At 48.1% G+C, this 24812-nt stretch overlaps 1 protein-coding gene across 2 annotated transcripts; it reads right to left on the bottom strand.

The window, feature by feature from the left end:
* Window positions 1–550: 550 nt before the first annotated feature.
* Window positions 551–17853, bottom strand: Actr5 (actin related protein 5). 2 transcript variants are annotated; one of them, XM_048349186.1, is made up of 9 exons: window positions 17201–17848; window positions 16178–16407; window positions 11473–11642; window positions 10735–10952; window positions 9969–10151; window positions 7876–7992; window positions 7100–7239; window positions 4484–4616; window positions 551–1187 (listed from the first exon to the last, which is right to left on the bottom strand). In XM_048349186.1, exons 1-9 carry the CDS (start codon window positions 17567–17569, stop codon window positions 930–932), a joined length of 1818 nt encoding a protein of 605 aa, XP_048205143.1. In that variant the 5' UTR covers window positions 17570–17848; the 3' UTR covers window positions 551–929. The 2 variants fall into 2 exon arrangements, 1 of the variants encoding a protein (XP_048205143.1); XR_007211338.1 differs by having other exon boundaries at window positions 1055–1187; window positions 7100–7220; window positions 17201–17853.
* Between the last annotated feature and the right edge of the window lie 6959 nt (window positions 17854–24812).

Genomic DNA, 24812 nt, shown 5'->3' with positions numbered 1-24812 from the left:
CAGTGTTTGTCCTCAGTTCTCAAGGCCACAAGTCATGGGGCTACTTTGGGATCTGGCTACTCCAAGCTGAATAAGCTACTGCAGGGCAAACAACCAACCAGGGCTGGTGGTAGTGTGCGGGGAAAGGTCAGCATCCCCTAAGAAGGGCACAGAGGCTCACAATGTCTCACGTAAGGCCTCTTGGCCTACCCCACCCCACACGCACAAGCTTGTTTGACTCTGAGATGCCCAGGCTCACCTGCCAGGTCCTCTGTCAGCACTTGGAACTTCTCCTCTCACTTGTAAGGGAAAATAACAGAGGGAGGGAAGTATTTTTTTGCTCCCAAGACCCCAAAAAGGACAGCTTTGACAGCATACACGATACCTTTCATTCTGAGACAGGGTCTTGCTATGAAGCCCAAGTGGAATCCTGGAATCAGGGTTCTCCTGCCTCCAACTGCCAAGTGTACGGTTATGCTGAGCTAAACATTACCTTGTAATATACATGCCAGACCGCCCCCTGCTAGGCATTCATAAGATAAAATGAATAAATAAATGCAGAACAGCCACACTGATAAATTTGGGGGTTTTGTTTTTTTCTCTTTCAAGGCTTCCAAATGCCATGTGAAATGCCTGTGCCTTCTGTCTGCCTCTGGCCTCCACCTGTCTTCAGTGACTAGTGCGGGAGGCTGATGTCACAGGCACAGGCCAGCCGCAGCTCCCAGACGCCAGAGGCCACCCAAAGATCTCCACTGCAGCAGTCCAGACGGATGGCACGCTTAAGATCCCCACTGGCCCTTGGCTCTCTTCTCCCTGGGAGAAATCCAATGTGCAGCCAAATGTGTCTGGGAGAGTCAGGCGGACACGTCCAAGAGATACAGCCCTGGGCCCTCGTGCCATCAGCAGGGCCAAGGCAGCCCACGCAGGCTGTGGCTCCAGAGGCCCCGCCGCTAGGTCTGCTCGCCTCCACCAGCCCCACTGCCCCCAGAGCCTCTGCTGGACACGGGGGCTTCTGAGGCACGGGAGGCCTGCTTGGGCAGGCGGATGGGGACGTAGATATTGGAGGCACAGTGCTCCTTGAGGTATTCTCCTCCCTTTTCCTCATATTCTTTCCTGGTGACCCAGGCTCCGCTGTCTTCTAGGTGGTCCAGGGCCCATTCCCGAGCACCATACCAGGCATCCAGCACAGGGTTCGCGGCAAGCTGAACCTGAAACAACAAGTGGGTGAACACCACAAGTTCTGCAGCTCAGTGACAGCCCCCTCCCTTTGGCCCTCAGAAACACACACACACACACACACACCCCACCCCCGATGGTGCAGGAAAGTCTCCGCACTCTCCCCAGGACAGCATCTGGCAACACAGCACACAGCACAGAGCACCGGCTCCTCCAAGGCAGGGGCCAGCAGCCCCACCCTGTACCAGGACACCGTCAATCACAACTCTCAAAGACAGGTCAATTGGGGGTGATGCAAGGCAGCTCCTAACATGGGGCTGGGGGACAGCAGACCTGCAGGATCCCTCAACTACTCTGACCTGACCCAAACAGTAACCATCCTGCTCCCACCAGGCTCCTGTGTGCAGAGACCCTCCTCACCTCCCACCCGTCATCTCCGCTCCCTCCCTCCTGAGTCCCTCCAACAGCCAGAGGAACCCCAAGTGGGAATGGAGGTTTCAGAACCTCTGGAACAGATTGAGAAAGTGGGGGAGAACAGACATAAGCATAGGAGTATAACAATTTGTACAAGGGGGATCTCTCTCTCTCTCTCTCTCTCTCTTTCTCAGTGGTGCCACAGAAGAAATCCAGGGTTTCACATATGCAAGGCAAGTGCTTTGTCACTGAGCCACATCTCCAGCCCCACCATTCCAGCTTAGGAAATGCCGGGGAGATGATGACCACACAGGGCTTGGTATCTGCCTGACAAAGCAGTCACTAAATGGTAGTTACCATTACTACTAATAAGAAATATTGTGGGGCTGGGAATGTGGCTTAGTGTTAAAGAGTATTTGCCTAGCATGCACGAGGCCCTGGGTTCGATTCCTCAGTACCAAATAAGTAAAAAAATAATAAAAATTATATTTTAAAAAATATTGTAAGATCTGTAGTTAATAATCAAATTTTATACAACCATGAAAAGGATATTTTGGAACTGAGTGTGATGGTACACACCTGTAATCCCAGCAACTTGGAAGGCTAAGGATAGGAGGAGTGGGTTAAAGGACAGCCCAGGTAAAGGTAGCATAAGACACTATTGCAAAAAAAAAAAGAAAAGCAATAGGACTTTGGGAATGGTTCGAATGGTAGAGCACTTGTATGAGACCCTGAGTTCAATCCCTAGTACTGAAGGAACCAAAAAAAGGATGCTTTAGAATGTATTTACTGACAGAGAACAGTATCACAATAATTTGGAAAAACTAAGATTCTTGGAAACAGGGGCTGGGGATATAGCCTAGTGGCAAGAGTGCCTGCCTCGGATACACGAGGCCCTAGGTTCGATTCCCCAGCACCACATATACAGAAAATGGCCAGAAGCGGCGCTGTGGCTCAAGTGGCAGAGTGCTAGCCTTGAGCGGGAAGAAGCCAGGGACAGTGCTCAGGCCCTGAGTCCAAGGCCCAGGACTGGCCAAAAAAAAAAAAAAAAAAAAAAGATTCTTGGAAACAAAAATCAACAACACATTATAAGGATCTGGGGCTGGGAATATGGCCTAGTGGTAAAGTGCTCGCCTCATATACATGAAGCCCTGGGTTCGATTCCTCAGCACCACATATATAGAAAAAAGCCAGAAGAGGCGCTGTGGCTCAAGAGGTAGAGTGCTAGCCTTGAGCAAAAAGAAGCCAGGGACAGTGCTCAGGCCCTGAGTCTACACCCAAGGATTGGCAACAAAAACAAAACAAATAAACATTAAAAGGATCAGGGTACCATGATGAAGTTACCTTCCCCAGGAATGCAAGGTTAGTTCAACATATGTAAATAAATAAATATAAAACATCACACATACAGAACAAAAATTACATGACTATTTCAGCTGACACAGATAAAGCCTTTCATGATAAAAGCTCTGAAGAAACTGAGAATAGAAGGAATGCTCCTAAACTTAAAGGCATAATAAAACTAGAGCCACTATGCTAAATGAAGAAAAACTGATGCCATTCCCCTAAAGTCAGGGAGGGGACCAATGTGACTACTCCTCTCATTCTTTTACAAAATGGTATTAGACCTAAAAGGACATACCTATTCACAAGCATGCACCTATGTAGATATGACAATATAATAAATATCTACGAGCCTATATGCACACACACACACACACACACACACATACACACAGAGAGAAAACATGATTGTAATTAAGAGTATTTAGGGAGCTGAGGGAAAAAGAAAAATGGAGGGTGACTGATTTTGAAATACACTGCAACTATACAATGTTTAGACATACAACCAAAGACAGGGCAAGGAATATCAATGAAAGCTGTGAAGTGTATGATGAAAGGGGTGGGGAAAGAGAAAGCAATAGAAAGGGCTTTTTTTTCTTTTTTTTTGCAGTGGTACTGAACTCAGGGCCTGGGTGCTGTCCTTTAGCTTTTTTGCTCAAGGCTGGTGTTCTACCACTTAAGCTCTATTCCGCTTCTGGATTTTGGGGAGGAGTTAAGTGGAGATAAGAGTCTCCCATACTTTGCTTGGAACCCCAATCATCAGCTCATAGCCTCCTTAATAAGATTACAGGTGTGAGTTGTTCCTGGCACTTGGGTTACTCTGAACAAAATATATGCACATCTGAAATGCCATAGTAAAGCCCCTTACTGCAATACATACATACACACACACACACACACACACACGACAGGAAAATAAAACAAGCTGTGTTGAATGGGTGAGCACCAGCAGGAGAGGAGAGGAGAGGGCTAATGAAAATGGTGAGTGAAAATATTTATAGTTGAAATAGTTTGTATGAAAATATAATATTGAGCGGGGCGCCAGTGGCTCACGCCTGTAATCCTAGCTACTCAGGAGGCTGAGATAGGAGGATAGAGGTTCAAAGCCAGCCTGGGCAGGAGAGTCTGTGAGACTCTTATCTCCAATTAACCAACAGAAAAAAACCTGAAGGTGCGCTGTGGCTCAAGCAGTAGAGTGCTAGCCTTGAGCTGAACAGCTCAGGGACAGCGGACAGCACCCAGGCCCAGCATTCAAGCCCCACAACAACAACAACAACAAAAAGATTGAATATTGAAATTGTTTTAAGAGGGGGAGGAAGTCAGAGAGATTGATAAAGAAGGAGAGTTTGATCAGAATACATTGCTTACATGTGTAGAAATGTCACAATGAGAACTGCCTTATACAACTAATGTATGCTAATAAAAAATGTGAAATGCAGATCAAAGACCACTAAGAAAGACACAGAAATGTCTGAGTGTATTTGACATTATCTTTTCTTTTTCATTTTTACTTTTGCAACCAGTAAACCAATTACTGATATTCCCCAACAGTTAAGTGAACAACTAGTACCTGGAAAGACGACTGAAAGGGCCTCATCTCCAGCAGCTCCTTCTCAATCCTGGCTTTCATCCCTGGATACATCACATTCCCACCAGTGAGGAAAATGTTCTGGGCCAGTGTTTCCTGAACATCCTTGGAGTACCTAGGAGATAAAAGACCCTCTAACTTGATATTCAAAGACAATGCAGACACAGAAATGAAGCAACCCAGCTCTTAACAATGCACAGTGTCAGGCTCCCTTCCTGCGGTGAGGGGCTTCATGGAGAGCAGCGAGAAGGTCCCATGAAAAGGACATGTCCACCTAGGACTGCCTAGGTCATTGTGCAGCAAGAACATCCCCATGAAGGCCCGGACTAATGACAGAAACATGGATGCCAATGAGGTGTAAGTGCAGTGGCACCGACACAACACAGAAGCAAGCACTGCACACCAGTGTACAAGCCCAAGACAGCAGTCACTTGGCCAGCCCGCCAGTGTGCAAGCCCAAGACGGCAAGTCACTCGGCCAGCACACCAGTGTGCTTTTAATTTTTTTTGCTGACTAATAAGCAGCAAAAAGCTGAGCTGGAGGAGTGATTCAAGTGGCAAGGTACCAACCATATGCAAGAAAGCCAAGCAAGTGGAAGGCCAAGTTCTAGCCCTGGTAGTGACAAAATAAATAGCCTGGCATTGGTGGCTCATACCTATAATCCTAGCTACTCAGGGAGCCAAGATAGATCTAAGGATCACAGTTCCAAGTGAAGCCAGCCCAGGCAGGAAAGTCTGTGAGATTCATCTCCAGTTAACCTGTGAACTGTGGCTCAAAGTGGTAGAATGCTACCCTTAAGCAAAAAGACTCAGTGACAGTGCCCAGGCGGAGTTCAAGCCCCAGGACCAACAAAATAAAGCTAAAACTCAATTTTTATCAATGTCTCTACAGAATGCCAGTCCAATGTTTCTCATTATATACTCAAAACCTCAATTTGAATGTTCAGTTATCCAAACGGTCCAATATGTTCTAGTCATTTCCTTAATATGATTAGAACTTTTCCGGTTTTCTAATCAGAACCATCACAATCATAATATAAACACTTCCATTACCACCAGAAGACTTACTTGCATCCTCTCAGGTGAGGATTCATCTTTCCACTTGGCCTTTTTTTTTTTTTTTTTTTGCCAGTCCTGGGGCTTGAACTCAGGGCCTGAGCACTGTCCTGGCTTCTTTTTGCTCACTTGAGCCACAGCGCCACTTCCAGCTTTTTCTGTCTATGTGGGGCTGGGAATCAAACCCAGGGCTTCCTGCAAGCACTCTACAACTAGGCCACAGTCCCAGCCCCACTTGGTCCTTTTTGGTCTTGAGGTTTTTGTGCTTGCTATTTAGTTTCGTTTTTAATTTTTTTAATTGATACGAAAGCTAGAACTCAGGGTCTCATGCTCTCACTTGGCGTGCTTGCTCAGGGATGGCCCTCTACGAATTAAGCTACTTTGCTAAGTTGATTGGAGATGGAATCTCGGAGTTTTCTGCCCTCGAGACACCTTCAAACCTTGGTCCTCCAGATCTCAGCCCACTGAGGAGCTGGGATTACAGACGTGGGCTGGTGTCCAGCTGCTGTTTTGTTTCTGTGGCCTCAGCTGATCTTCTACTCTGATCTTCCACTCAGGTCTAAGGTGATTCTCCCACCTCCACCTGCCAAGTAGCTAGGACTGAAGGCTCCAATTATACCTGGATTTCATCTTTAATAACATCTTGTTGTTAACTGTTCAGTCCTTTTCCCACCCACTATTAAAACAAAACTCAAAGCCGCCCAGAGTAGATGCAAAAGCATTTTCCCTAGCTAAGTGCACTTTCCCTATTCTGCCCAAGGCAGCAAGCACTTATTATGCTTGTCCAACACGAATCACAACCCTCTCACCAGGGGAAATGCCTGTGTGTGTGAGAAGGAGGTGCGTGCCTATAAAAACGTAAACTCTTCTAGAAATATATATCCACAAGAAAGAAAACATTTTCAAAAGCACTGCAAAATTCTTAGTGACTTAAAATCATTAGTCTTGCCAGGTGTGGTGGCACACACCTGTAATCCCAGTTCTTTAGGAGGCTGAGGCAGAAGGACTGCAAGTTTGAGGCCAGACTAAGCTACATAAAATATTGTTAAATAAATAAAACCACTAGCCTCTAGTGGTGGGAAGCTTTAAAAAAGCCAGTGCCCCTGGGACCATGTTGTTCCAATTTCAGAGAAGTTCTTAAAGCTCCTCCGACCAACGGGCACACCCACGCACGGAGATCATTTGCAGATGGGCTGGGAATATGGCCTAGTGGCAAGAGTGCTTGCCTTATATACATGGAGCCCTGGGTTCGATTTGCCAACACCACATATACAGAAAATGGCCAGAAGTGGCGCTGTGGCTCAAGTGGCAGAGTGCTAGCCTTGAGCAAAAAGAAGCCAGGGACAGTGCTCAGGCCCTGAGTCCAAGGCCCAGGACTGGCAAAACAAAACAAAAACAGAGATCATTTGCAGAGCCCCTGCATGCTAGGCTGGCGATAGGGACGACGACGACCTGAGCACAGCAGGGGAATGAGTGCCAAGACCTGCGAGGCAGCTCTCACCAAGTCTCTTCAACCCCACCTCAGGGAGTGTCACCATCTCACCTGTCCAGAATGTACTGAAGAGTCTCCGCGATGCCCGCCTGCTCTTCTCCAATGAGAGATGGCTGGAAAATAATTTCTGGAGCTCGAATTCTTTCTGTCCCAACAAACAGCTGATGGTATGCTGCCAAGTTAAACACGGGCTTTAAAAACCCAAGGTTTAAGAGATATTTTTAGGCCATAATGACAATCACCCCATTTGCCACTTTCCTACACTACTGAGGGTGACTTCTGCCCTGTGCTCATGACAGAGAGCAGGTCCAGCCTCTCTTCATGATTCAGTTCTCTGCCCTTGTTCAACCTTGAAGCTACCCAGCTCTTAACAATGCACAGTGTCAGTCTCCCTTCCCTGTGGTGAGGGGCTTCGTGGAGAGCAGTGAGAAGGTCCCATGAGAAGGACACGCCCACCTAGGGCTGCCTAGGCCATTGTGCAGCAAAACATCCCCACGAAGGCCCGGACTAATGACAGAAACGTGGATGCCAATGAGGTCTAAGTGCAGTGGCACCGGCACGACACAAAAGCAAGCAAGCACTGTACGCCAGTGTGCAAGCCCAAGATGGCAGTCACTCGGCCACACACTCCTGCCAGGGCAACAGCCACTCAGATTACAGTACTGCACTTCACCCAGGCCCTGCACCAGGAAATTCTGGCTGATACTGGACATACTGGTAACCATCTTCTAGGAAAGACAACCAGGATGTTAAAATGTACTCCCCTAAGGAAACAGCCTGGCCAGGCACTTAGGCCAACAGCTTCCAAAGGCATCCATGAGCCAAACCTGGACAGTGGCAACAGGCTTCTCCACTTCAGGCGCCTCCTCTGAGAACAAGGGCTCGAAATCATTCATGCTGTCCACATCCTCCAAAGATGGCTCCAGGGGCTCCAGGTCAGGGGTCTAAGAACAGAAGTTGACTGAATGAGCAAGAACACCTTGCCCCTCCATTTCTATTAGATCGCAGTCCTCAGGATGAATTAGGATCCTGCCCAATGTTCCAAAAGCCTATATAAAAACTGTGAACATTTTCCTAAGCCTTTTTTTTTTTTAAAAAAAGAACATGCATGAACCAAAGACTAAAAAGGCAAGAATGGGCTGTTTTTATTGCCTACTTTTCCTTCTTACATAACTCTCACCAACTCCTACCATCCCCCCCATCTCCCCACCCCCACCCTGCCCTGGTCCTGGGGCTTGAACTCAAGGCCCGGTCCCTATCCCTAAGCCTCTCTGTGCTCAAGGCTAGCACTCTACCACTTGAGCCACAGTACTACTTCCGGCATTTTCTGAGTAGTTTATTGGAGATAAGAGTTTCATGGACTTTTCTGCCCAGGCTGGCTTCAAACTACGATCCTCAGATCTCAGCCTTGTGAGAAGCAAGAATTACAAGCGATGGGGCTGGAGATATGGCCTAGTGGCAAGAGTGCTTGCCTCGTATACATGAGGCCCTGGGTTCGATTCCCCAGCACCACATAAACAGAAAACGGCCAGAAGTGGTGCTGTGACTCAAGTGGCAGAGTGCTAGCCTTGAGCAAAAAGAAGCCAGGGACAGTGCTCAGCCCTGAGTCCAAGTCTCAGGACTGGCCAAAAAAAAAAAAAGAATTATAAGCGTGAGCTACTGGTAGCTGGCAACTCCTGCCTTTTTTAAAGCCTTCCAATCATGCCAGGTGTAGGCCAGGCCCAGGGGAGCCAGGTGGATTGGACCAGTGACAGCCCCACAAACACTATTATGGGGCACAGGGTATGCCAATGGGTGTCCTACAGAAGGACTAGATTACCAGGAAGGCTACGCACATCTCTAAGTAACAGTATGTGTGCCAATGCTAGTGAGCTTAACTTCCAGTCCCTGACAGCAGATACCTAAAGGCTGCACTAACAGTATGTATGCCAACACTAGTGGGCTCAACTCCCAGTCCCCTACAAAACGTAAGGCCCCATGGCAGCCAAGCACCTCCTATCCATGGAGCTTCACCGAGCAGCTCTGCTGACAGTGACCCCAGGTGAAGCCTAGCCATGCTGGCACCCACTAAGGACAGCTCAGGGCCTGTGGGTTTAGTCCACTGTGGGACTTAAACTCAGGCCCTGGGCGTTGATCCTGAGCTTGTTTGCTCACAAGGCTAGTGCTCTACCACTCTGAGCCACAGCACCACTTCCAGCTTTTTCTGCCCAGGATGGCTCCAAACTACGATCCTCAGATCTCAGCCTGAGTAGCCAGGATTACAGGCATAAGCCACAAGCGCCCAGCTCCACCTTGCAATTCTTACTCTTCGCTCTTCCTCACTTGTGTTTTTATCCTGTCCCTTCAACCTTCCCTGTCTCAAAGGCTGAGACAGCACCTTCCATCCCTAGGCTAGGCTGTCCAACGTGCTTTGTAACTCTCCCAGCAACCTTCTGGCTTGGCTCTTTGCTGGCTGCTTTTTCAATGTCCCCCCCTCACCCCCAGCTCTCTTGGCATATCCATTAGTGCTGTCAAAAAATTCATACACCATGTATGAAGCACAAGCCCTGTCCATAGGGAACATTACAATGGAAGGAGGGAAGCCAGTGATCAGCCACAGTGCATCAAATAAATAATGTGTACAAAAAGGGAGGGCGAGTATGACAAACTGCCCAGAAGCAGGCCAGGCCCGAGCAGCACCACAAGTGGTATCAGTGGTCCTGCTAGCCCACTGGTGGGTGCACTTTCCTCCCAGGAGTGAGGTCTTCTGGCCAGATCTCTAGATGGGACAGTTTCAGAGCCATCACCACCTGCACCTGTGCAATCCTACTAACATCACTCATCTCCTGTCTCCTCTCACACCTGCTCCCAACACCTGCACGGCTGCCTCTCCACACTCTGTGGCCTCTAAAGGGCGCTCCCTCCCAAGGCCGGCAGTCACCTCTGGCTTGCTGTCCACCACATCCACCTCGAGGTTGACCTCTGCCTGAGGGATTTTCTGCTTGGCTTGCTCCACAGCCGAGCTGAGCTTTCGTAGGTAGGACTGCAATTCTTCTGGGGAGTCCATGTTCAGCTCCATTAGAGCTTTGTGAAACTGATCCATTTGGCCATCCTCTAGAAGTTCCTGAAACCGGAGCAGTCACAATTCTCCCTCAAAGACACAGTACAATCACAAACCAGGAAGAAAGAGAAGTGGCTTAAAAGCCAAACAAGGAAGTGCGACAGAGGGGCTCCCAGGACTCCCCAGCACCCTTTTCCCAAAGGTGTACACCAGCACTCTTCTCTAGCTGTTTAGGCTCACATCACGTTCTGGTTTCAGAACCACTGGATTAGGCATAACTAATATGGTGACAGATGTCAGAAGTCTGTCATTTCTGGGGGGAAAGAGTTACTGCCTAAAGATGATGAAGTCCCCTGATGTGACCACAGGCAGGTGAGTATTACTGTGAGAATCCATTCAGATGTATACTTTGTACTGGCATGCAACACTTACCACCTGCTTGACACTGGACTCAATGCTATGCATCTCTTTTATCTTTTTGTGGTACTGTGGTTTTGAAGTCAGGCCATCACACTTGCTAGGCAAGAGTTCTACCACATGCCACACCTCTAGCCCTGTAGTTCTGACCTTGATTCTGACCACCCCAGAGGTGACTCAGATAACTGAAGAAATCATAGAGGTGCCACCTTCTAGCACATGCCATCACCTGCACATAGAGCAGCCGGTCCAGCCGCTCCTGATCCAGCTGCAGCTTCTCCTCCCGCCGTCGGGCATTGAGCTCCTGGAGCCTCCGCAGCTGCTGCTGCCGCCGCTCTTGCTTTTCCTCAGCCGTCAGGGTGCTGCCCAGGAGCTTGCTGGAGAATGGGAGCTGCATCTTGTGGACATTGTTCTCATAATAATCAGGACACCGCCACTTCTGCAATTCTTCAAAGAAATGATTTTGGAACAGGAAACAGAAAGTGTTAGAACAAAAATCAAACTTTCTTTTTTAATCTAGCAAGTTCTACTTTCTCTCAAAAATGTTTAACATCTGAGCCAGGTGCCAGTGGCTCGTGGCACTGAAAATGGGAGAATCATAGATTGAGGTCAGTTTAGGCAGAACAGCTTGTGAGACCCTTCTTCTCAACCATCACAGTGATGTGTACCAAAACAACAAACATGTTTAACTTCAAGAAAAAGCTGAAAGTTGTACGATCCCAAGACCTATATTGGAGAGAAGTTATACAGTGACCTTTTTGAAGAGACCCTCTTAATCTATCAGTTCCTTAAATAATAGATCGTGAATACTACAAAGGGGAGAGAGGTGCTTAAAAAAAAAAAAGAGGGGGGGAGGGAGAGGCAGAGATGTGAGGACATGTGAGCAAGCAGAGCCCCACTGGCACCAATGTAAGGAATGCCCCAGGACACCTAGAAGCTGCAAGCACACGTCCGTCCTCCCCTCTACCTTCCACGTAGTCCTCAGCAATATAGCTGTGCTCATGCAGGATCTCCTCCATGCGGCTGAGAGTGATGGCTGCCAGGTGCCCAGGGTACTTCAGCTGCAGGAGTCGCTGGAGGTAACCAGCTGCCTGGCTTCCTCCAAGATTGATGCGTTTGCAGTTCTTCGCATCTAGCCTACAACCAAGCAGCAGAAAACAACACTGAAAATTTTGGTAGCATAATAAGCTATGGAACATGTTGGGAGAAACTGGTGAGTTTAAATCAGACAAAACAAACAGACTATCAGAAGGGACATAAAGAGCTACATCTGACAGACACTAAAATTTCCTTGGTCCAACATCCACACAGACACAGGCAATCTAACTTCTACCCAGGGTTTCAGAAAGAAACAAGGTTCAACAGAAAGAACACAAATTCCAGGCTGGGAATATGGCCTAGTGGTAAAGTGTTTACTCAGATACATGAAGCCCAAGCCCTGCGTTCGATTCCTCAGCACCACATATATAAAAAAAGCCAGAAGTGGCACTGTGGCTCAAGTGGTAGAGTGCTAGCCTTGAGCAAAAAGGAGCCAGGGACAGTGCTCAGGCCCTGAGTTCAAGCACCAGGACTGGCAAAAAACAAACAAACAAACAAAACCAAAAAAGAAAGAACACAAATTCCAAAATCAGCAATTCTCAAACTGAGTCTTCAGACCAAGTATCCTAGAATTAGCTGGGGAAATGCCAATGAGCCCATTCTAGAGCCCATTTGGTCTAGGGTGGGGCTGGGAATCTGCAGCTTAACAAGCTTCCCAAGTGATTCTGGTGCAGGCCACATCTGAGAAGGGCTTCTCTATACTCCACTTCTACTAGTTCCATCAGAGTGAATAACTCCACACTCCTGGAATTTCCTATGGGCTAGATCCCTTTCACGTGAACCCAAGTGGAAAACCAGAGTCAACTTTTCTTTTGTAGTTGGTTGGTTGGTTGGCTGGTTTGTTGGTTTGTAATAGGGTCTCACTATGTAACTCATGCTGGCCTCAAACTCACAATTCTGCCTTTGCTTCCAAGAAAGGGGATCACAGTACAGCACCATGCCCAGCTTCTAAGTTTATTTTCTTAATATGAGAAAGTAGGAGTAGCAGAGAACTGAGAAGGTGCTGCATTCTGAAATGCTGATGTAGTGGTAGAACATAAAAGCTCAAGGGCAGTGCCCAGGTCCTGAGTTCAAGACCCAGGACAGGACAGGACAAAGGAAAGGAAAACGGAAAGGCTGATGCTATATCATACCTCACCACGAGATGCCAGCATAGAGCAGGAGATTCTCCAAACTGATTAATTCCCAGGTCTTTAGGGAAAAATTTTCTTTCAACACGCATTAAAAAAAAAAAAAATCATGCTGGGCTGGGAATATGGCTTAGTGGCAAGAGTGCTTGACTCGTACACATGAAGCCCTGGGTTCGATTCCTCAGTACCACATATATAGAAAACGGCCAGAAGTGGTACTGTGGCTCAAGTGGCAGAGTGCTAGCCTTGAGCAGAAAGAAGCCAGGGACAGTGCTCAGGACTGGCCAAAAAAAGAAATAAAGAACTGCATTTTTTTTTTTGGACAGTCCTGGGGCTTGAACTCAGGGCCTGAGCACTGTCCCTAGCTTCTTTTTGCTCAAGGCTAGCACTCTTGCCACTTGAGCCACAACACCACTTCTGGCTTTTTCTATATGTGTGGTGCTGAGGAATCGAACCCAGGGCTTCATGTATATGAGACAAGCACTTTACCACTAGGCCATATTCCCAGCCTAGAACTCCATTCTTTTTTTTTTTGGCCAGTCCTGGGGCTTGGACTCAGGGCCTGAGCACTGTCCCTGACTTCTTTTTGCTCAAGGCTAGCATTCTGCCACTTGAGCCACAGCGCCACTTCTGGCCATTTTCTGTATATGTGGTGCTGGGGAATTGAACCTAGGGCCTCATGTATATAAGGCAAGCACTCTTGCCACTAGGCCATATCTCCAGCCCTAGAACTCCATTCTTAAGGAGGTTTGTTAATGGGAAAAGTCCCATAATAGGTCTCACTAAACTCAATGCCATATAACGTGCCATGAATAGTCCAACTGCTGTACAATTTGCCCAGTGCCATTGACCACATCACCTCTTTCCATCCTCAGGAGAACTCTGGGACACTAGCTTCTCCCAGATTCACAAATTAGGAAATTAAGAAGCTAAGCGCATCCTTCTTAGCAGGACTGCAAATCCAGGCATCTATCACTAGTCCAAGACTCTTATCTTGAGATACATGCTTTTTTTGCAAGGTGAGAAACCATAGGAGGGCAAAACAGTGGCTTTGACTTTTATCAACTAAAAACTACCTTTTTTTCCCCCCTAATCAGAAAGCCAGACTGCAATGCAAGAGCAAACTAGTCTTGCCTTCATTCAACTCAGAATTTTTTTTTGATGGGGTGGGGGGGAATCATAATGGGGTTCGAACTAACAGCCTGGAGCTTGCTAGACAGACACTCTATGGTTAAGTCACATCCTTTATCCTTTTTATTTTTGTTATTTTTCTAATAGGGTCTTGCTTTTTCTCCTGGCTGACGTGAACTTCTATCTACCTATTTATGCTTCCCATATAATTGAGATGACAGGTACAAATGAATGCACCCAGCTTTTTACTGGTTGAGATGGAGGGGTGTCTTATAAATTTCTCCCTCCCCCCAGGCTTCAAACCAGGTGATCTTCCCAGTCTTAGCCTTCCCAATAGTTAAGATCACAGCTTCAACCCAGAATTTTTATTTTTTTGAAGTACTGAAGATTGAACTTGGAGCCTTAATTTGCTAACCAAGCACTCAACCACTTGAACCACACCTCCAGCCCCTTTCCACACTGGTTATTCCCAAAGCAGAGTCTTCACTTTACATACAGGCTGGCCTTCAACCCTCCTATTTATGCTTCCTGTGTCACTGGGTATGACAGGTGCACAGTACTGTGCCTAGCCATTGTCCTTTCCCTATAGCTGAACTAATAAGCAGGTGACATTGTGCCCAGTCATTTGGCTGAGATGAAGCCTCAAACTTCTTTTGTGCCTGGTCTGGCTTCAAACCATGATCCTCCAATCTTAACCTCCCAAGGAGTTATGATTACAGGCTTGAGCCACCGTATTCAGGGAACTCAGAACTTTTTGCTAAGTGCCTATTATGTGTCAGGCACCATAAATGAACAGAAAAGTAATTAACAATAATGCTTAAGGAACTTTTCTATCCAAGCACCAATGGCTCATGCCTGTAATCCTAGCTACTCAAAAGGCTGAGACCTGAGGATCACAGTTTAAAGCAAAGCCAGCCCGGGCAGGAAAGTCCATGAAACGCTTATCTCCAATAAACTATTCAGAAAAAACCGGAAATGGTGCTGTGGTTCAAATGGTAGAGCACTAGCCTTAAGCACAGAGACTCAGGGACAGAGTCAAGGCCCTGAATTCAAGCCCCAGGACCAGCAAAAAAAGAGAGAGAAGGGAAGGGGAAGGGGAAGAGGAAGGGGAAGGAAGTGGAAAAATTTTTAAAAAGAGCCTTGGGCTGGGGATATGGCCTAGTGGCAAGAGTGCTTGCCTCGTATACATGAGGCCCTGGGTTCAATTCCCCAGCACCACATATACAGAAAACGGCCAGAAGTGGCGCTGTGGCTCAAGTGGCAGAGTGCTAGTCTTGAGCAAAAAGAAGCCAGGGACAGTGCTCAGGCCCTAAGTCCAAGCCCCAGGACTGGCCTAAAAAAAAGAACCTTTCCTTAGCTCAACAGGAAAGTCCGTGAGACTCTTATTTCAATTAACTACCAGAAAACCATACGTGGCACTGTGGCTTAAAGTAGTAGAGCATTATCTTTGAGCGATAAAGCTCATGGACAGCACCCAGGCCTTGAGTTCAAGCCCCACACACAACTGGAAAAAAAAACAACTATAACTTTTTCTTAACCTCTTAAATATGACTTCAATCTGAGTGAGATTACACTCAGCTGTAATCCCAGCTATACAGGAGCAAGGTCAAAGTTACCTCAAGACTCAATCTAAAAAACAGCTTTTAAAAAAAGAAAAGAAGCCAGGCGCTGGTGACTCATGCCTATAATCCTAGCTGCTCAGAAAGCTGAAATCTGAGGACTGTGGTTCAAAGCCAGCCCAGGCCAGAAAGTACATGAGAATCTTATCTCCAATTAACCACCAGAAAAACCAGAAGTGGCACTGTGGCTCAAACTGGTAGAGCACTAGCTTTGAGCTGAAGAGCTCAGGAACAGTGCCCAGGCCCAGAGTTCAAGCCCAAGGACCAACGAGAGAGCGAGAGCGACAGAGAGAGATTGGGAGAATGGCTCAAGTGGTAGATTAAGCACAAGGCCTTGGTATAAACAAATTTAAAAAAAAAAAAAAACAAAATACACCAGAATGCAAAGCTGGTCTAGATTAAATATATCCAAATAATTCATTCAAAACATTTTTGATTGTCTACTATCTGCGGACACTGAATTAACCATCTCCTTGTGGATTTAGACAAGAAATCATGTACTCCAACTCCCTCCAGGAGATCCCAGAGAACCAGTGAGGAGACTGACTCGAAGTCATACAGTGATTTGGGTCACAGCTAAGCCCAGTTCAGTTGCGGTCTAGTATCTGCTCTCCTCTCCAACGTAAAGTAGGGACCAAATAAATGTTTCCTGGATGCATCTCAAAATACCCCTCAAATGCACAAGAATATCTACCTTCCTTCCAAGATGGGTAAAATATGAGTACACTGGTGTCCAGATGAAATGATGAGCCCACTGGAAGCTGAGTTCTTTGGCCTGTTGTGGTAGAAGCTGAAGAGGCCATCGATCCCATAGGCAACCTTGGGAATCCTGTAGCATTCGAAGAGGAGCTCCGACATCATTTGGCGTGAATATAGTGGGTTGCACACAGGTTCAGTCAAAACGATGGGATGATCGACACAACCCTACTTTGGAAGAATAGGACAAACTTCTGAGTAACAACAGATAGAGCCCCAAACTCTTATTGCAGAGCCAGGTATGCTTTGGGGGTGTAAGTAAAAAATTCTGTTTAGAAGCAATTATAAAACATCCATCTCATCTGTATTAGAGTGCATGTTGGAAATATCAAAGTAGAATTGGCTTAAGGCTATTTAGGCAGGCCTCATCCAAACAGTTACTAAATTGTGGCGGCTTTAACTTCAATATAGCTCCAGAACGTAGGTTATTGAAAACAAATAAAACAACAACAAAAACAAAACCCTCTTACCAGTCCCCCAAAATCTGCAAGGTCTACCTCGCTAACATCTTCCAGGCAGTAGCTTTTCCAGATAACTCCCTTCACTCCAGCTGCCCTACCAGGAGAATGAGATCACATTCCGTGCCTTCGCAAGGTCTGTTCCCTCTGACTTAACTACTCTGCAAGGGATGATTCCCTCACTCAGTCACTTTCTCCAAGGGCCCTATCGTGCCCGTCTCATTGGGAAAAAGAAAACACAACCACAGTGCTCTTCCTCCTTCTAAGAATATCTTCGCAGCGGCCACGGGAAGTCGTCTGCTAGGCTCACAGATGTATTCCGAGCGGCTGAAACCACACATAGTAGTAGATTCGACACGTATCTTGGTGAACGAATGAATAAATGAATGAATGTGCACGTCCGGCGCCGGGCACAGGCCGTGCCCGCCCGGGCTCCCGGGATGACAGCGCGGACGCCTCCCCCGCCCCGCCCCGCCCCGCCAGCCCCGCCCCCCGGGCCTCACCTGCGAGGAGACGCCCAGGTGCTGGAAGCTGTAGTCCAGCAGCAGCTCCTGCAGCTCCAGGTTGACGGGCACGTTGCGGTCGAAGGGCGAGCGCAGCATCCAGCGCAGCGGCTCCAGGCTCCCGAGCGCGTGGCCCACCTGCGGGCCCGCCCCGCCCCGCGCCGCGCCCCGCCCGCGGGCGCACACCGCGCGGAACTGCAGGCGCGGCTCCGAGCCCGGGTCTCCCCCCGGGCACGCCCAGCCGGCGCGAGCCTGGAAAGATCCGTTATCCAGCACCAGCGGCAGCGGCCCCGGCGCCACGGGCTCGGCCTCCGGCACGGGATCCGGCGCGGCGCGGGCATCGCGAAACGGGAACACGTTCGCCGCCATCTTGGCGCGCAGGCCCCGCCCCTCACGCAGTACGCCCGGACGCCGCGAGTTCTCGTCCGCGGCGTAACGTCGCGCGGCTCGAGCCTTGAAGTACCGCACGGCTTCCCGCAGGCACCCAGCCTGGGCAACCGTCCCACCTCACCTCACTCGCCCCTGGCGACCTAATCAGCATTCGAGACCTCTCAGCCCCTTAGGTCCTAGCTGGAAACTGCTAGTCCCCCCCCCCCGCCAAACAAACTAGACTTAACCATGCTCCTTCACCCTTATTGGATTTCTAGCCAGGAAGCCCCGCCTCCCGTGCGGAGCGCCGTTAGGCCACGCCCCTCCGTGGCATCCAACCTGGCGCCTCCCCTTTGAAGGCCACGCCCGTTTCCGGGACGAGCCTCACCGCCCCGCCCCCTTGGCATTCCCTAGAGGCTGTCCTGGAAGATTGAGCCCAAATGCAGCTCTGTTCCCTGGCCCGGCCGCTCGCTATGCAGATGCATTCTCTGTGAAATTCATCAAGCTGTCCACTTAGTATTTGTACACCTTCAGTGTGTACTTCTAAAAATAGTTTTTAAAAATAATATATTCACTTAATTCCGAACACCCTGTGTTCTCTCACTGAAAGCTCAAGCTTTGTATGTAGCACAGCTGCCATCCTGAGTTCTTGCTTGTCTATATCACCTTGGGATTCTCCCCCGCATTTGTCCGATCTTATCTGTACTCTCTCTTGACTTACTCTTTGAGTGGATTCTCCAGTAGCTTACAGCACACGAGGTAGTTTTGAGAACTTAAGTGTTTAAATGTCTTTATTGTACAGCGCAGTACTTGATTGTCTGGCTAAATTCTACTTTGGAAATAATTTTGATTTAGAATTGAAAGTACTTCCTCCCCCCCCCACCCCCCACGTTAGGTTTGGCTTCATTTTCTGAGGAACTTGAATTTGGGGCCTCACACTCTCAGCCAGAACTGATGCTCTGGCACTTGAACCCTACCTCCAGCTCTGGCTTTTGCTGGTTAATTAGAGATAAGAGTCTCAGGATTTGTCTGAAGAGACTGGCTTTGAACCATAATCCTCATATCTCTGCCTACAGCATAGATAGGATTATAGGTGTGAGCCACCAGAACTCAACTCCACTCAGTATTTGGCAGGGGGGTGGGGCCCGTGGGGCACTAGCGCTTGAACTCAGGGCAGGGCCGGGGTGCTATCGGAGCTGTTCCTGAGATTTTGTGCTCAGGGCTACCAATCTACCACTTGAGCCACAGCCCCACTTCTGGCTTGTTTGGTAGTTAATTGGAGGCAAAAGTCTCAAGGACACTGGGCATAGTGACTCATGCCTATAATGTTAGTTACTCAAGAGACTGAGATCTAAGGATCACAGTTTGAAGTTAGGGCAGGAAAGTCTGTGAGACCCTTATCTCCAGTTAACCACCTAAAAAAATGGAAGTAAAGCTATGGCTCAAAGTGGTACAGTGCTAGCCTTGAGCAAAAAGTCTCAGGGACAGCTGTTATGCCCAGAGTTCAAGCCTGTGACTGACCAAAAAAAAAGTCTCAAGGACTTTCCTGCCTGAGCAGACTTTGAACCATGATCCATAGGTCTCAGCCTCCTGAGTAGCTAGGATTATAATGTGACCCACCAGTGCCCAGCGACTTTATAGCTTTTTGTTATTAGCTCATTTCAGTGGATCTTTTGGGTAAGAGCCCCTTTTAGATTGGGTTGAAGGCATGTACTACCAAAGAATGAGTATACCTGCTTCTTTCAAGCACACTAGAAACATCACTAGTCACAAACTTAAATCTTAATCGCTTGGCTTTACTTCTCCTGATTAGTTAAACAAAAATTCTAAATCCATGTGACATTCTTTTCTTGGGAACTATTCTTTCTCACAAAAGAACAAAGGGGCTTGGAATATGGCATAATGGTAGAGTGCTCGCCTCCAATACATGAAGCCCTGGGTTCGATTCCTCAGTGCCACATATACAAAAAAAGCTGTGGCCCAAGTGGTAGAGGGCTAGCCTTGAGCAGAAAAGGAAACCAGGGACATTGCTCAGACCCTGAGTTCAAGCCCCAGGACTAGCAAAAAAAAAAAAAAAAAAAAAACAAAGACTGATAAAAATTCCTATCATCTTTCTGTGCTGGGGAAAAATTGTTTTGAGCCATCTGAAAAGTTCCAGAAGCTCTTGTTGTAGGGAGTACAGCTGACACCATCTTGATTAGGGAAACATAATAGGAAATGTTGGAGGGAGTAGAGCTGACTCAATCTGGATTATTAGGTCAACCTGACCCCAAAATTCTACTTCTGTAAATGGCTTGCTTAACTTGGTTGTTGCTTGCTCTACCTCGTATGTCAAGCCCCCCCACATCTGTGCTATACTTTTACCTTTATAAATCCCAATTTGAGGACTGCTCAGGGTCACAGTGGCAGCTCCCGAGTCTGCACTGTGTCCCTGGCCAGTCAGCCCTCTTTTCACTGTTGCAGTTTCATCTCCCGAGTCTGTGCTGGGTCCCTGGCTGGTCAGTTCACTTTATGCTTCCCCATCTTTTTGCTTGAGACTGTCTCTGAGTGGTTGACTCTTGGAGGGATGGGGAACCTCCTCCCTTGAACCCTGTAACACTCTTAGTTTTATCTAAAGCATGGTTCTGACTCTGATGTCTAAGGGTCAAAACTCCAACCTGTCCGGGGCTGGGAATATGGCCTAGTGGCAAGAGTGCTTGCCTTGTATACATGGGGCCCTGGGTTTGATTCCTCAGCACCACATATACAGAAAGTGGCCAGAAGTGGCGCTGTGGCTCAAGTGGCAGAGTGCTAGCCTTGAGCAAAAAAGAAGCCAGGGACAGTGCTCAGGCCCTGAGTTCACGGCCTAGGACTGGCCAAAAAAAAAAAAAAAAACCAAAACTTCAACCTGTCCAAAGTGCCTTCTAAAGTTATTAAGATGAAACTTCTTGATTGCTGGGGAAAATAAGTCACATAGGCACCTAATTATCATGTCACTGATAAACCCAAAAAGAGGGAAACGGGTCATAGAATCTGAGAGTTGAGCAGTACCTTAGAGTTTCACAGAGGCCTAACCAAACAACTTGGAGACACTAGTGTTCCTTCTGCTTTTATATTTCCCTATCACCACCATTCAATTTAAATGTATTAAATTTATTTTTGTTAAAGGACCCCTTGCCTATCAGTGAATATCAGGATCCTCTTGAGCTTACAGCTTAGAACATGACATCATTTAGCTCTCCAAGACCTGTCCCAAAGTCTCTATAGCAGATGCCAAAGAAGCTTTGCCCTCACTGGGTTCTCGCTGTCAGTCCCTATGCTCTGCCCGTGGGCTTTTTCTATCTGCAACAACATTCCAGGGGGCGCAGAGGCTGGAAGTACTGGGTAACATGCTCATAAGCAGCCCTCTACCCACAACTGATAGAGTTGGAGGACAAAGGTCTAGGTACCCTGGCCTTCTTGATGGGACCACAATGAGATTTCCTGAAGGGTAGCTTCAAATGGATTAAGGTCAATGGATTAACTTCTGTGGATTACCCAGAGGAGTGTGTCTGCCCAGAAAGTTCCTTGAATTGTGTTTCTTCCTTTGCCTTTCCTCTGTACTACTGGGGCTTCTTAGTATCGATTCCCCTAGGAATGACTTCATTCAAATGTCTCAGATGTGACCTTAATGTGGCAAAGTGGCATGGAGACACCCAATCAGAAGGGAGCCTAGATCCCTGCATCCCTCATCTTTGTTTCTGCTTTTTCTTACTGTCTTCCTGGGCTCTCCCTCTTCATATGCCCTCTGCAGAGTAATGGTGCTATCAGACCTGTCTAGGTGGTAGTACATGTGTGTTCCGTGTAGACACTCACCTTTTTTCTGTCTGTTAGAAAGTTTGTGTAATATTGGAAAGGGAAAAATAAAAAGAGCAGTGGAAAGATGCCCAAGGCTGCCTCCTTGATGTCATCCAGACATTCCAAGTGGGAAGGTTCAAGCCCCTCCCATTCCCACTCACAGAGAGGACTGAGGCTGCTTGAGGACGACTCCCTCCTTGATCAAAGCCTCTCTCTAGCTCTCTAAAGTCTCCTTACCCCAAGCCTGGGTCCTCCTCATGTTCTGAATGGTCCCTATGGACCAGACTGACCCCCTCCCTCCTTTCCTCCATGCTGCTGTAAAGGAATCTTATCCCTCCTAGGATAGGACATAACATAACAAAACACGCTCCGTAACAGAGCATCCTTGTGGGTTGGGGGAGACAACAAGCAAAGATCCACTTTTGAAATGTTAGGTTGAAATAGAGCACTGGAAATGAGCAATAAATAGTGATGCACAAGGTGGGAGGGCCGAGTTTCAGGAGACAAGAAGCACGGAGGACTCTGGAGTGTCCTGGAAAGACTCTACCCCAATTAACAAGGTGGAGAACCTTCTTGGAGGGCCAGCAGCTTATGCTGCCATGGCTGGAGGGTGGCAGGATGTTGAGCTAGGGCCATCTTCTGACCAGCATTTTGGGGGGTTGTTGAAGGTGGGTGACAAGGGGTTCCAGATCCCAACCACTCCAGCTCCACCTGTCTCACAGTGTCCTGAAGGCCAGTTGAAAATTACAGTCCTGTTGACTAGAGTGCAGAATTCCCTGTGGGCCATCTAGAGGTCTGGCTCTCTGGGAGCTGCAAACCCCAGGATTTGTCCTTGAAGGACCTGGACTCCTGTAAGCTGAGCATAAAGATGGGAGCAGATCCGGGCATGCCCAAGACATGGCAGCTGATATGTGCTCCCACATCCCCTTCTTCTGTACAGGTCTTGTTTTGTTTTGTTTTCTGCAGGGAACAGAATGAGCCTTCAATTCAGCGCATAGCCAGGGACCACAGACCCACAGAGAAGCAGAGAAATGAGGCAGGGGCAAGAGCAGTCAGAATGATCGCTCTCCAGGTCTGGGAGACGCCTGTAGTCCCGGGGGATAGGAAATGGAGAACTCTTTGGATTGCCCTAGAACCTCCATGCAGAATTATAGTAACAAAGGGGAATGAGGCAATGTGGGCAGGGGACATCCCAAATGTCCTGTTCAAGGAGTCCGAGCTGCTGAGGCTACTGGACATTAGGGGGAGGAGTTCCCTTTCCCTTTGACTCTCTGAACCACAATGATGCAAGGTCACCTCTGTCTCAAGTGCATCACAGTGCACGCCCACACAGATACTCTGCACACACACACACACATTTCTCAACTCACTCTATGAGACCTGTGCAGGGTGGTAGCTTCCCTCACAGTGAGGGAGGACTCCATACAGCCCAGTCATCCATATTGAAAGTTCACCCTGAGCCTTCCCAACAATCCTGAGAGGGGAACTCCTGAAGGCAGTGCAGGTTCTGCTCTGGAATCTGGATCTAGTGAATCTTTTGGGTGATCCAGACAGGTGCATTCTTGGACAGACTGCACAAGCTACAGGAAAACTAGAACTTAAATGGCTGTCGAGCTATATAAATGGTGGGATCTCTTTTTGCCAGGTGATATAAACCTTCACTTGGACTTGAGACTGGATGATCCTAGATGAGATGCCTGAAAGATCTTTTTGAATGAGGGGAGGGGGGACACACACCTACTCGTTTATAGTTTGCTTCACAATCTGTACTTAAGATGGGAATTTCTGCTTGTCCTGGCTAATTGCCTGGCTCCCACCTGCTGGACAGGAAGTCCCAGGAGGGCACCCAACAAAGCTCTAGCCCTAAGGGGCTGTCAATAAATATTTGTTGGGGCTGGGAATATGCCTAGTGGCAAGAGTGCTTGCCTCATATACGTGAAGCCCTGGGTTCAATTCCCCAGCACCACATATACAGAAAACGGCCAGAAGTGGCGCTGTGGCTCAAGTGGCAGAGTGCTAACCTTGAGCAAAAAGAAGCCAGGGACAGTGCTCAGGCCCTGAGTCCAAGCCTCAGGACTGGCAAAATAAGTAAACAAAGTAAATATTTGTTGAAATGGTGGTATCCAGGCACCTACCTGTAATCCCAACATTCAAGAGGCTGAAGTAGGAGGATCTCAAGTTCTACTTCAGTTGGGATTACTCAGGAAGGTCCTATTTGAAAAAAAAAAAAAAGCTGAATAAACTTGTAAGGCTTTTGTCCCATTCTGAACTACTTACGAAGGCATTATTTAAAAAAAAAAGTTGAATAAACCTGTAGGAGTTTTGTTCACACATGTGCACCTCCCAATTTTATTTTTGTTTTGTTTAAGGAATGGAAAGCAAGCATACTTTGTCCAGCTGGTTTTGTTTTCGTTGTTATTGACTTATGCCAGTAGTGGGGCTTGAACTCAGGGCTTCCTCCTCTGATTTGGCTCCAGGCTGGTCCTTTACCATTTGAGCCAGCTCCTACTTCCGGTTCTTTGCTGGTTAGAGAGTCTCACAGACTTTTCTGCCGGAACTGGCTTCCAACTATGATGCTCAGGTCACAGCAGCACCCAGCTAGTTAAAACAAACTGCTACCTTATACTCCTCCTCCATCTCCTACCCTCCTCCAGTCCTACCCACTCCATCCACCCCCTTTCCCCTCACACACTTGGAGAGCCTCCTCTGGACCTGAACGGGTACACCCCAGCAGCTTCTCCCCTCGCCCCAACGTCGCCGTGTCTTCGCTGGTGGTATCCCCCGCCAGCCAGCCAGCCATCCCATCCGCGGCTGGTGTGAGCTGGCAGAATGGACAGGAGGCTGCGCGAGGAGTCTGTGTTTCTTCTTTATTTTGCGGATATATAATTATGCACCGCACTCTATAGAGATAGATTTTTTTTTCTGATATACATTTCATCTTATTCACCACGAGCACACCACACGCACAGTAGAACAGTTCCACAACCTGATAAATTGCACAAGATGAGTTTGGATTCCTGAACGCCGGGTAGGCAAACCGGCCCCCTCGCCCTCTCCCCCCATTGGCTTCTCCCGGCTTCCCCGAAGGAAAATCGCCCACCCGACATGGAAATTTCCCCGATCAGCCTTTTATTTCCCCCCGGCTGCAAGGCTGTTGAAAATGTCTCGGGAAGGGGAAGCGCTCTTGGCTGGAAATGGCTGGAAGCTGTAGATTCCGAGCACTAGATGGCTATGAAATGTCCCCACCCACCCCCACTGCCCAAGGTCAAGTTTCCACGCCTGCGAACTGAGCCCCTTCTCCTTCCCGTCCCACCCCACCCCCCTCGGCGACTGGAGCCCCTCCAGGAAGAGCAGGAAACACAACCCACAGACGCACCCCTCCTCCTCCCCCCTCCAAAAAAAAAAAAAAAAAACAACCAAAAGAACC

Source organism: Perognathus longimembris, chromosome 6 (genome assembly GCF_023159225.1).
Source record: "Perognathus longimembris pacificus isolate PPM17 chromosome 6, ASM2315922v1, whole genome shotgun sequence".
NCBI classification, from domain to species: domain Eukaryota; kingdom Metazoa; phylum Chordata; class Mammalia; order Rodentia; family Heteromyidae; genus Perognathus; species Perognathus longimembris.
The sequence above is the reverse complement of the archived record's forward strand: the minus strand, read 5'-3'. Positions and strand labels throughout refer to the sequence as shown.